The sequence below is a fragment of the Lissotriton helveticus genome, chromosome 9 (genome assembly GCF_964261635.1).
Source record: "Lissotriton helveticus chromosome 9, aLisHel1.1, whole genome shotgun sequence".
Taxonomy (NCBI): Eukaryota; Metazoa; Chordata; class Amphibia; order Caudata; family Salamandridae; genus Lissotriton; species Lissotriton helveticus.
This window is the reverse complement of record NC_136070.1, coordinates 397804939-397817680: the sequence shown is the minus strand read 5'-3', so window position 1 is coordinate 397817680 and position 12742 is coordinate 397804939. Positions and strand designations below refer to the sequence as shown.

Sequence of the window (12742 nt, the reverse complement as noted above, 5' to 3'; positions counted from 1 at the left end):
CTGCAGGTTCTCTGACTGGCTGCCAGCAACATGAGAAAAATGTTGCTGCCAGCCATTACAAGACTCGGGAACTTAGCATAGCAAACAAATATTCTTAGACACTTTAAACATGCCGATTTGAAAGTGGAATACTCTGCAAAAATAGTTTCCATTGATTTAAGATTGAAAAGGAATGATTACAAGTAAAATAAAGTGCCGCAATAATGCCGCTAAATTTCAGTTTTTGTGCCGCTAAATTTAAATATTTGTGCCGCTAAATTTGCAAAGCTATGCCACAATATCTTGGGGAGTCTTACCAGTTAATGAGTAAATGTAGAAATGAATGCTAAATGTTTTCTAAATCTCTGCAGAGTCAGTCCCATATCCAGCATTATTTTTAGAGAATGTCTGAGCATGAAACGCTGCAACCTGTTTTTTGAACCCAAACATGAATGGTTTCAACATACGTTGAAAAAAGGCTCCGAAGACTTGGGTCACTTAGAGGATGAGGAGAGGAGTGATGCATTGATGTACCTGTTGTCTCAGGCTATAGCCACATGCCTGTATCCTCTTTAAGTACTTCCACAGACATTACTATGAACCTACACAACTTTGCCGTATGGGGATAACTCTTCATCTCAACTACACTAGATGGAGCTTTTAAGGGAGTGATTTGTTTTACACAATTTGGGCATGTCCTGCCATGACCAAATACTGGGGAAGACCACATCACACGTATTCCTTTGTGGCCTTTGGTTTCTTGATGGCCAAAAGAGACCTTGCTTGGCACTGGTGTCACGTTGAGGCTCCTACTGTGAATGAATAGACAGATGGCAGATTTTTGTGCCAAGGCTGAGTAACGAGTTTATAAGGTCCATTGCACCTCAAGAAGGCACTCCAACATGGAACCAATAGTGGGAATAATTACAGCTCTGATCTCATTCAGGGCTGCTTGCTATACTTACTCTTCCTTGTTTTTGCTGCTCACCATGATAGCATGATACCTTTTCTTTCATGTCCTCCCCTTAAGGGATCCTACTTGGTAAGATTACCCAAAATGTTATTTCTCTCCCGGTGCATGCTGCTATCTCTGATATCTTTTCTGGGTATGGACAAATTCGAACAAACAGATTTTTTTTTTAAAATAGAAAAAGCCTTCAAACCTCCTTGTGGGCACAATGGCATTAGAAACCAAGAACTAACTTTATGACGTGGAAATGGATCTGTGGAGAAGTGTGGCTCACCGATTAGAGCGGCAGACCCTGAGGCAGAGGTCAGGCCCGGGACCAGGGTTCAATTCCTGACGCGGCAGGGTCTTGGGCTCAATGTCCATGGACTCGATAATTCTCGCCTAGGTGCCAACTCTAATCATGGGTCCCACTCTGCAACTCTGGGCAATAGCTTGCTTAATCTCCACAACGGCCCCGAAAGCGCTAGGATGCCTGGCCTCACCTTGGAGGTGCCCAGTAAGGGGGCATCTCACAGGGAAACCAGGAAGGGGTTCCACAGCGGTATACAGCGCCAAGATACCTTTCAGGTGATAGTGCGCTTTACAAGTATACACACATTTACATTTACATCTGAAGCCAGCATTAGATTCCCCCATACATTCTGAAATTACTTATATATTAAAATGTTATCAATTCAATTCAGAAACTTTTCTGACTTACGTTCGGCTGAAGGCTGGGTCCATCATTCTCCGTTGCTTGTGCCAGGAATCATTATTCACTTCAGTCACCAAACCTTTTCCTAGACATCGAAGATAAACATAGGTCATTGCAAAAGTGAGACAATGAAACAAACGTGTCAAATACCATGGAAAAATCAAACAGCAGCAAAGCATACAAACTACAACTATCAACTGCAAATGGACAATCCATGAGACTATTTCTATTCCTTTTACTGCTTCAAGAAGCATCTCTATAAGTTTAGCAAGGATAGGCACCTGAGAAATTGATGTATTAAGTTTGTAGTCTTTATGGTGAAGGCAAGACATGTTCAGCACTAGGTGCACCATTACTTTGGGAAGTATTATCCAAGACACAAAAGAAAACTAGTTTTTGCACCACTCTCTGTTTCAGGGTTCCTGCTTGCATAATTATTGTGGCGGTGAAAGATCGCCTGGGCATCTTATTGGTTTTCATTTGTTCAGCGGCCTCTCAATTGTCTCTTGAAAAATCAGCAAGTGATTTAATTGTATAGCTCTCTAATTTGATTAATGGCTATTTAGTGTTGTGGCCTGTTTTCTATTTTTTTTCAAGTACAATGCTTCTTATTAATATTGGTACCCAAACATGTTCCATGATTTTCTACCAATTCTTGAGATCTCTCAGTTGCTGCAGATGTGTGAAGGTGCTAGAGGACCAAGTAAATCTCACAGTACATCCTTTGTTTGCCAGTTAATATGTATCTATTTATTTACTTCTTTTTAGAGATTGATATAACACTACGTGTCTTTAAAACACAATGATCCAGTACTCCACAATAAAAAATCATCAATGAACAAGTATTGCAGAAATTAGAATAAATTCAGCAGGTCTTTTTATTAATGTTCTTTATTCATATTCTTTACATGACCGTAGAAACGTGCGTAGTTATGTATAATATCCCTCCAGGCCGCGGCGCGTATAGGCGCCGCGGCCTGGAGGGATATTATACATAACTACGAGATCCATCACACGTTTCTGATAAAAGAATTGACGCCGATGGGGTATTGATACATGTGAGCTGCATTGTCTATATTTATCTAATAAATATAATTAATCCTGTAAAGGACCGCCACACTAACTATCGGCAATAGAGAAGACTCCGGAAGTTGTAATCAGCAATAACCCTCGTTTGGTGAACAACTATTTAGTCACCGAAACCGTATCCACAAGCGTTTGGAACCCTAAGGAGCAAAGTATTTTTAATTGATATCCTAAAAGTTCTGAGCCACCCCGGATATATCAAGAGGATGTGTTTGTGGTTTGTAATTGGAGAGATTGCTTTATGTTTTTTGTCCTGAAGAAGGTGGCTTGAAATGATAAAAGTGCCACTGAAAAGCACCATAACCTCACATTGGGTTACATCCAAGGATCGTATTGGTTGTCCAATAGAGGATATGATTTATGGACACCTATGAAATAATATTATGAATTCCACGTGGAGTAACTAATTTATGATGCTTGTATGAGTATGCACTGTTGTTTGTTGTCTCTCTATTTTACACATCTTGAAATGAAATGAAATGAAAAAGACTCTTCTATAGCGCATGGCTACTCTGGAGCATCCCAGCGCTTAGGAAAGGACCAAAGGGGAATTAAAGTGCAGAGGGCCAGGGCCAGAGGCTCTAGATCCTAGGAAAGAGCCAGGTTTTTAACTTTTTCCGAAATGCAAGCAAATTGGGCTCCTGACGAAAAGATGGAGGAAGGGAGTTCCACAATTTTGCTGAATTGTATGAGAAAAGACGGCCACCAGAGCTGGACCTGTTAATTCTAGGGATCACTGCAAGATTCAGATCATTGGAGCGAAGGTTTCTGAGAGCTTTGTATGGTCTGACCATCCCATCTAAAATAGGAGGGCCTTTCCCATAAAAAGTTTTATGTGCCATGCAGAGTGTCTTAAAATGAATCCGCTCCTTCACCGGAAGCCAGTGAAGGGCGTTCAGCGCGGGTCTAGCTGAAGAGCGATGGCTGGTGCCCGTTAGCAGTCTTGCCGCAGAGTTCTGAACGATCTGAAGTTGCTGGGTCACCGATGCTGGAGCTCCTAAGTAGATTGTGTTGCCATCATCTATCCTAGAAAGAATTAGTGACTGGATTAGAATTTTTTGGGCTTTTTCTGGTAGTTGAGGGAGGATTTTGCGGATTGTCTTTAATAGGCCAAAGAAAGTGGCCGCTGTTTTTCTTGCCTGGGGCCTGAATGACAGTTCCGCACCAAGCCAAAAGCCAAGGCTCTTAATCTCAGTTTTAGGAGTGGGGCCAGGACCCATACAGAGGGGCCAGGATATAGAGTTGTCAAATGTGGCCCACCTTCCGAGTAACATCAGCTCAGTCTTTCCACCGTTCAGCTTGAGATGGGACAGGTCCATCCAGCTTGCGACCGCTTCCAGACAGTTGCACAGGTTCATAGGAAGATGTTCTTCCTAATTCAACGAGACCACCAGCTGAGTGTCATTGGCGTAGCTTATCAGTTGGATCCCGAAAGGGGCCACTATCTCCGCCAGGGGAGCCATGTACACGTTAAACAATATGGGGCTGAGGGAGGAGCCCTGCGGCACCCCACACTGAAACGGAACCGGGTGGGAGCAGCTGTTGTCCGCAAACACCTTAAAAAACCTATCCCTGAGGAAAGATTCAAGCCACCTAAGGGCCTTGCCCGTGACTCCGATGTTATTAAGGCGAGATAGGAGGATACGGTGATTAACCGTATCGAAGGCGGCGCTGAGGTCCAGGAGGATGATGGCCGCGCTGCCACCTGCGTCCAAAATTCTCCTGGACTCCTCAACCACCTTCAACAGAGCTGTTTCTGTTCCTTGACCTCTTCGGAACCCTGTTTGGGATGGGTGAAGCAGATTGTGTAATTCTAAAAAAGAAGCCAGTTGGTTGTTGACAAACTTTTCAGTCAATTTACTGATACCCGGGAGCAAGGAAATGGGACGATAGTTAGAAAAATCACCTGGGTCAAGGTTAGGTTTCTTTATCAAGGCCTTGACCATAGCCATTTTCCACTCTCTAGGGACCGTACCTGACTCTATAGAAGAATTAACCAAGTTAACAATAGGTGTGCTGATGACAGGCAGGACTGAGTTTAGGATGTTCATTGGGGCGGGGTCAAGCGGCGAGCCACTCTTTATGACATTCAGAAGAGGGGGTAGAAGATCTTCCTTGAGAAGAGAAAAAGCAGAAAGCTGAGGAAAAGTTGAACTGACCAAAGTAAAAAACAAGGAGTGGGGTTCAACAGATGATGTGGGAGGAAGCGTGTTGAGGATCTTTTGAATTTTAGTGGCAAAAAAGTTCGCCAGTTCTTCACAGCGGGTGCCTGTTTCATCTGAGGGGGGCAGCGGATCAGAGGCTTTTAGCAGGGACTTTACAATTCTAAACATCTCTCTAGGGGCGTTGGCGGAGGTCTCAATTTTGTCTGCGTAAAAAGTAGATTTGGCAGTAGTTAGAGCGGACTTATAGTTCTTTATGGCGGCTCTATATTTACTTTTCTTCACAGGATTGAAATCTTTCCGCCATCGCCTCTCCTCCCGTTTACACTCTTGTTTAAGAGTCCTAAGTTCCAAATTAAATGGAGCCTTTCTTCTTAATAATTGATTTTTTGGGGAGTCTAAAGACTGTTCTATGCACTGGTTAAAATCCCTATTTGCTCTATCTATGTCCCGGTTAGCATAAGGTTCAGTCTTCTTCAAGATTTCTGACCATTCATGGAGCTCAAGTTTGGGCCAATGTCTAGCTAATGCTCTGTGGGAGGATGTAATTGGACTGGGGCAGGGTACCTTCCAGGTAAAAGGGATTACCATGTGGTCCGACCATGGGATCGGATAAGGGTCATCCGTAATTAAACCTGGGATGTTCGAGAAAATAGGGTCCAAAAGATTCACTCTAGAGTGGGTAGCATGCTGGACTTTTTGACTCAAATCGTAGGTCCCCAGATCTTTAGTCAGGTCTGTAGCAATGGAATCTAGTGGACTATTAAAATGGAAGTTCAAGTCCCCCAGCACCATAAAATTGGAGACTGTACTAGCCAGGTCCATTACTATTTCAACCAGTCCTTCATGGAATTGCCCTGGGGGGGCCAGGAGAACGATATATCAAGAGCCCTGAAAATGAGGTTTCTGGGGATAGCGAGATGGAGAAATGTGCACTTTCACAGTCTGAGATAGAACTATCTAACAAACGACAGGCTATATAATCTTTGTAAATAATGGCAACCCCTCCTCCAACTTTGGACACTCTGTCCTTATGTTGTATCAAGTATCCAGGCGGTAAGGCCTGGACAATATCGGGACCAGAGTTTGGTCCTAACCATGTTTCAATGATGAAAAATATGTCGAGAGCCGTACTGTGAAGTAAAAGGGAGATTTCAGTGGAATGCTTCGGCAGTGAGCGACAATTTACTAATGCCATTTTCAGTTCAACCTCCATCTTCCCTCTGATTTCAACCGGCTCTGTTACTTTGAAGGTGCAATACTGGCATGAGAAACAGCCGTGCACCAGATTTAAAGAGTGCCGACATGAGAGAGATAAGTCGCCTTTTAAGAGCAGGAGTGCCGAGCGAGAATAGGTAAGTGGGAGGTTAGTTGGTGAAGCAGGGGTCCTGGTCCCTGGGCCCGACCGTGCGCGAACAGGCGCAAACGGGCTTACCTCTGGCGCACCTCCGGCGCGATTACGGCACGCCCGCTGCGCGCAACCGCTGCGCGTTTCCATGACAGGTTTAAGTAGGCTTCAGGCGTGGCTGCCGGAGCACTAGAGCTCTCCCTAAGATGGCGCCCGCAAAACGTCGCTTTCTCCCCCCAAGATGGCGGCTAAACAAGAACTACACCGGCAAAGGACCCGCTCAAGTAGCGGTGAGCTCCACGATTATAGTGCAAGTATGCGTGCTATGTGAGCAGTAAAAGCAGGGGTCAAGAAATCAAGTAGAAACACAAAAACTAAAATAGGGGAAATGGTTTTAAAATCACCAAATATCACACTATATTAAAGCAGAGCACGCGAGTGGCCTGGTGCGCTTAATACACATAGGGGTACCTTATCCAGCTTTTGATGTGGGATTTCACTATTTCACCACATTCTTCAAACAGAGTCTACTGCTTACAATGGCTAAATTCTGGTAAAAAGTAGAGTTTGGCAAGTCACAAAATGAATAGGGATAGCCAAGTCGGGGAGGAGCCACGGGTTACACTCAGCTATAAGGCCCGAGGCACGAGCTGATCCAACAACCGATAATAGTGTGTAAAAGATGCAGCAAACGTTACTTAAAAACAAGGTATATGCTCTTTTATATCTAAAAATAGGTTATTTCTTGAACACTTGTGCTTCACTTTAGTTCCTTATATATGCTGCTGTGGCATTTGTTAATAGTAATACGTGCATTTTACCAATGAAGCTTCCCATCGCCAGAGCCCTGACGACATGTCCACTCTGGGTGTGTTGCGTTTATAGGTTTTATCACTAATCCGACAGGTTAGCTGAAAATACTGCTGTTAGTCCCAGTATTGTTCAGTGTTGCTTTTACAGGTAGTGTGGTCAGGTGCGATTGAATGTTTTTCTTTGTATCTCTTCTTCACCAAATAAAAATCAACAATGTTTCTTTTCTTTTAATCCACATTGTGCTTGTTTTCCACTCTGTATCCTGGTACATAATGTCACTTTGCTATGTGTACGGAAGTGAACAATCACTGGAAACAAACACTTTTATAATTCTGCAAATACTGTTATCTGTTTTTCTTCTTTACTGCTATTAGGGTCTTCTATTCTCTGGCATTTCAATGTCCCACATAGTTTGAAGTGTATCTTTTTCCGTAATTCATTCCTCTCACAATAACTGCACTGTTTAGCTCTTGTCTATGTCCTCAGATAGGTCAATATTATTTTTGATGTTCTTAAGTTCTTTCCGGAATCTCTGCATCTCTAGGATTATTTCCATGTGAGTTAAATGAAGGAGTGTATTCACTGAGGGCTGTGTGGGATCGAAAATTGACAAAAGCCTTTCTCACTTTCAGTGCCCTTCTATGTTTTCCCTATGTGTTCACTGATGACTTTGTAGCTCTAATCGTCGACTAAAGCTCTTTCCACATTCATTGCACTTGAGTGACTTTCCTCCTGTGTGTGTTTGTCGATGTTTTCGTAAGGTTGATAACTGACTAAAGCTCTTCAAACATTCACAGCAATCATATGGTTTTTCCCGTGTGTATTCGCTGATGTCTTTGTAGCTCTAATAATTGACTAAAGCACTTCCCACGTTCATTGCACTTGAATGGGTTTTCTCCTGTGTGAGTTTGCTATGATACCTTAATAATGAAGTGAAGCAAAAACTACCGTCACAATCACTACAATGATAGGGTTTTTCCCCCGTGTGTGTTCGCTATGTGTTTGGAGGTTTGATAATCGACTAAAGCTCTACCCACATTCACTGCACTTGAATGGTTTTTCTCCTGTGTGTGTTTGTTGATGTTTTTGGAGATTTGATAAGTGACTGAAGCACTTTGCACATTCACTGCAATTGAATGGCTTTTCTCCTGTGTGTGTTCGCTTCTGTCTTTGTAGTTCTGATAACCTACTAAAGCTCTTGACACATTCAGTGCACTTGAATGTTTTTTCTCCTGTGCGAGTTTGCTAATTACTTTTTAGGTCTGATAACCAACTAAAGCTCTTTACACATTCATTGCACTTGGATGGTTTTTCTCCTGTGTGTGTTCGCTGATGTCTTTGAAGGTGTGATAACTAACTAAAGCACTTTGCACATTCACTGCACTTGAATGGTTTTTCCCCTGTGTGTGTTCGATTATGACTTTGAAGGTGTAATAACTGACTAAAGCACTTTGCACATTCACTGCACTTGAATGGTTTTTCCCCGGTGTGTGTTCGCTGATGTCTTTGAAGGTGTGATAACCGACTAAAGCCCTTTGCACATTCACTGCACTTGAATGGTTTTCCCCTGTGTGTGTTCGTTGATGCTTTTGGAGGGTTGATAAGTGACTAAAGCACTTTGCACATTCACTGCACTTGAATGGTTTTTCCCCTGTGTGTATTCACTGATGTTTTTGGAGGTCTGATAAGCGACTAAAGCTCTTCCTGCATTCACTGCACTTGAGTGGTTTTTGCCCTGTGTGTGTTGTGTTCCCTGATGATAACTTAAAGCTGAAGAGTCGCGAAAACTACTGTCACATTCACTACAATGATAAGGTTTTTCCCCCGTGTGTGTTCGCTGATGACTTCTTAGGTTTGATAAGTGACTAAAGCTCTTTACACACTCACTGCACTTGAATGGATTTTCCCCTGTGTGTGTTCGCTGATGTCTTCGAAGGCTTGATAACCGATTAAAGCACTTTTCACATTCACTGCACTTGAATGGTTTTTCCCCTGTGTGTTTTAGCTTATGTTTTTGGAGGATTGATAAGTGACTAAAGCACTTTGCACATTCAATGCAATGATATAGCTTTTCCCCTGTGTGTGTTCGCTGATGACTTTGAAGGCTTGATAAGTGACTAAAGCTCTTTACACATTCACTGCACTTGAAAGGTTTTTCTCCTGTGTACATGTGCTGATGAAGCTTGAGTAGTGATTACAAACTAAAGCTCTTGGTTGGTGTCTGTGGGTCGGGTATATATTTGCCTGCATCCCATGACTGAATTTCCTGATGGGCCAACATGGCTGATAAAGCGCTTGTGTTTTTTCTCACACACTTTATATGTGTGCAGTATTTTGCACATTTGATTTTTGTTTTAACAACAAAATGGGATAGCCACCAAATATTTGCCACACTCCTAATATGTAGAAGGTGTCTTTGTAGGCGATTGTGCCTTTAGATTGGATTATGGCAATGCACACTTGTGGGTAAAGATGCATCTTCCTTCTGGCCAGTGCAAATAGGGACAGTCTGTTGTATTTTAGATAGAAGAACTTCTCTTTCATTTACCTGTCTATTGTCTGGCTCCGCTCTGTTGTGCTTTTCTCTGGTTGCTGTGGTTTGGACAGAAAGAGTTTAAAATTCACCTAGAGCACTGAATGATGGCTTGTCGTCATTTTAGAAAACAGAGCACTGCGGTAATCACACTATACCGATCCCATGATCAAATCTGGCGTTGGACACTTGTTTATACAGGATGCGGTTTGTTTTTGTTGTTGCCTTAATTTTCCGAAGGTCATTTCTTCATCTTGTGGCGAGGAGGTGCACAGCTCAGCCTCTTGCAATTACTGAACTGCCCTTGATGCTTCATCCGAGATCTGTCAGTTTGTGTGCAGGTTCCTCTGTCGCGACTGCGCTGATGTTTTCCTGAATATTGTAATAATAATCTTGCTTTTTATTGTATGGAAATTTGTATGTTCATGTATTACACACACTGTGGAATTGACCACAAAATATTTTAAAAAAAGAATAATTTTTTAGTCATATGTAATTTTAATAAAACATACTTGGCCTTTTTGAATATTAGCCGTCTTTGAGTATTGTATCAAACAACTGACAAACAGGGTCCTGGATGCTTCCTTTTTTCTTTGTGATTGGTGATGCTATAGGTTTCTGGATGAATTTACATGGTGAATCGAGTTTGAATGGTCTATATGGTAAATATTTTTGAACATAGTACATTGGAATTATTCCCAAGAGAAATCTGCCCTTTCTTTTTACCTGTGGTACCCCTTCTCTTGGGTCTGGGGTCGCTCTCATTTTTTTCGAATTGCTGCAAGGAAGAGTCTGGAAGATGTGGTAATTCCAAATTTAGCATTCAAAGAGCACCGTGAAAGACAAGGTCAATCACTTTCCCTCATAAAAGAATTAATTTATTAGTGGTAAGGAACAGCTCAGTGTATAGGTCTTCTTCAGAACACTTGCAGTTTGGCTTTGCACGCATGCCTAGGTCTGGCGCATTCCACCTCCAAATGTCATGTATTCCCAACTGTCTCCTATCAGGTTTCCGACATTTGAAAGTTTGTTAATTGAAAATGTTTGCTTTTGTTAATCCTAGTTTTTTTAGGGCCTAATCTGGTGTCAGGTTTTCTAAATATCCTGCTGATTTTCCCCTGTAGGTCTTGTGGATGGCATAGATGACTATGAACCTGATCCTCGCATACCCTGGGAGCCCAGCTGATTCAAGAATGTATTGGCTGCATGACTTCCAATTAACTTCCTTGGGAGCCTGGGGTAGGCAATGTAACAATAGTATAGAAGCGTGTCATAACCAGGACTCAAATTAACTCTACCATGTGATTGCTTCTGAGAAATAGTGTGGTTTCTCGAAGCCTAGAGAGTTGTAGTTTGATGTCCTTGACCACTGCAACAAAGAACATCTCCATATCAAATACAACTCCTAGTTTCCATAACTTCAGTGTGCTGTATGGTGGCTGGTAAACGATGGAGAATTATTCAATTTGATTCTGTTCCACTTAATTTAGGAGCTCAATTCAAACATTGCAAGTAAAATTTTATCCAGCAGAAAATATATTCCAGACATGTATTGCTGCTGCTATGTTCTTTGGCTTGTTTTCAAGCTGGAACTTATTATCGGTGTTATGAGTGTAGAAATTAAAGTTTACCTGCATTGGCTCAATGAGTTGTGCTATTGGGAGGACACTGCATTAAACTTCAAGAATGGGTTTGAACACCCCTCTGGGATGCCACATGTCATGGAATGCGATACAGATTCCTTGGACCTGACAGAGAATCTTTGGCTGGAATGTGACAGGTAGGACTTGTTCCACTTAAGGGTGGGCACCTACCCCTTGAGTACATTCATCAGAATGTCATGGTCCGCAATGCTGAAGGCATTTGTAAGGTCACGGAGAAAGCAAAGTAGGTATTTATTTGAATCAGGACCAGGATATTTTTTTATGCTAGCCAATGCAGTTTAGGTTTTCCTAGTCAGTTTGGAACTGAACTGATGGCTGTGCTGATGGGGGTTACTTGTGACTTCTTTTTCCATCATCTTCCCCTCATAGGGTATGATGGGAATTGTCAAATAGTTGTCTAGGGTCTTTGGATTTCCAAAGGCATGATGACGGCATGGTCCAGAGCTTGGGTAAGGTTGCAAGGGAAAAGTAAGCATTTGTCATAGATCTGATCTTTGTCTCAAATGAAGGGAGAAATTGCTTCATTGCAATTTGATTAGATGTTTTTCTATTCAGGTCAGATTTGATATTTCCTCCTATGTCATTGTGTTGTAACATTTAAATGTGGGTTGATGTGGAAGCATTGCAATGGGAGTAAGGTGAAAGTTCTGGATTGTTACTGATATCATCCCAGACTTTTGTATTTTCCAATTGGAAAACACAGGTATGTTATTTCTGTGTTGGTGTGTTACTGTTAGTCTCATTGTTTTAAAGCAGGTGTCTCCAATCAGTCGACCACAAGCTACCAGTAGACACTCATAGTCACCTTAAGAGTAGCTCCCAGCCTTGAGATCATTTTTAAATAAGCTCAGGGTCACACTTTCCTTTTAAAGTTAAGGGTTAAGTGTTTATTCTTCATTATTATCAATAGGCTGCAGATAGCAGTGCCTTATAATAAGCAATGCTCAGTCAGATGTATGACACAGGATACAAAGGTGAAGAACTGACATAATGAGGTATTTAGCTCTTAAATAAAAGTCGTTTCGATATTGAAGCAATGGAGCAATATGATGTGTCCAAATGCTACTAAATGGGAGAAAATTAATTTGAAACGTTACCTTAATGATTAAGTAAAGATTTCATTTTATATTTTTCCCATTTCAAAGTGTCACTTTTACAGACAGCAGGCCTCTTGCTGGCAGTGGCCAGTAGTTGTTGTGCCATATATATAACTGAACAATACAATATTTTCTTTTAAATGAGAAGAACAATATTTTTATGAATCATCAAGTCATAGGGCCTCATTACGAGTCTGCCGGTCCATCGACTGTCAGCCTCGTGGGGTGCAGTGGGTAGACTTCCCACCACCCTATTATGACGTGTCAGTTTTGCGTGGTCAGGCCATTCTGGGACCGCTGCAACTGCCAGGGATCAGAGATCCCGGGCACTGGCGTTGCAGTTTTGAGGCCAAAATATGCTTGGCGAGACCACGGCTGTCCTGACAAGCATATTAC

General features: G+C 42.2%; 1 protein-coding gene across 1 annotated transcript in view; it reads right to left on the bottom strand.

The window, feature by feature from the left end:
- Positions 1-12742, bottom strand: part of LOC144781358 (cholesterol 24-hydroxylase-like) — a 394520-nt gene that overhangs the window by 237935 nt on the left and 143843 nt on the right. The window contains exon 5 of the mRNA XM_078660146.1: positions 1650-1737. Coding sequence (XP_078516272.1) covers positions 1650-1737 — 88 coding nt within the window. The remainder of the gene's footprint in view (positions 1-1649; positions 1738-12742) is intronic.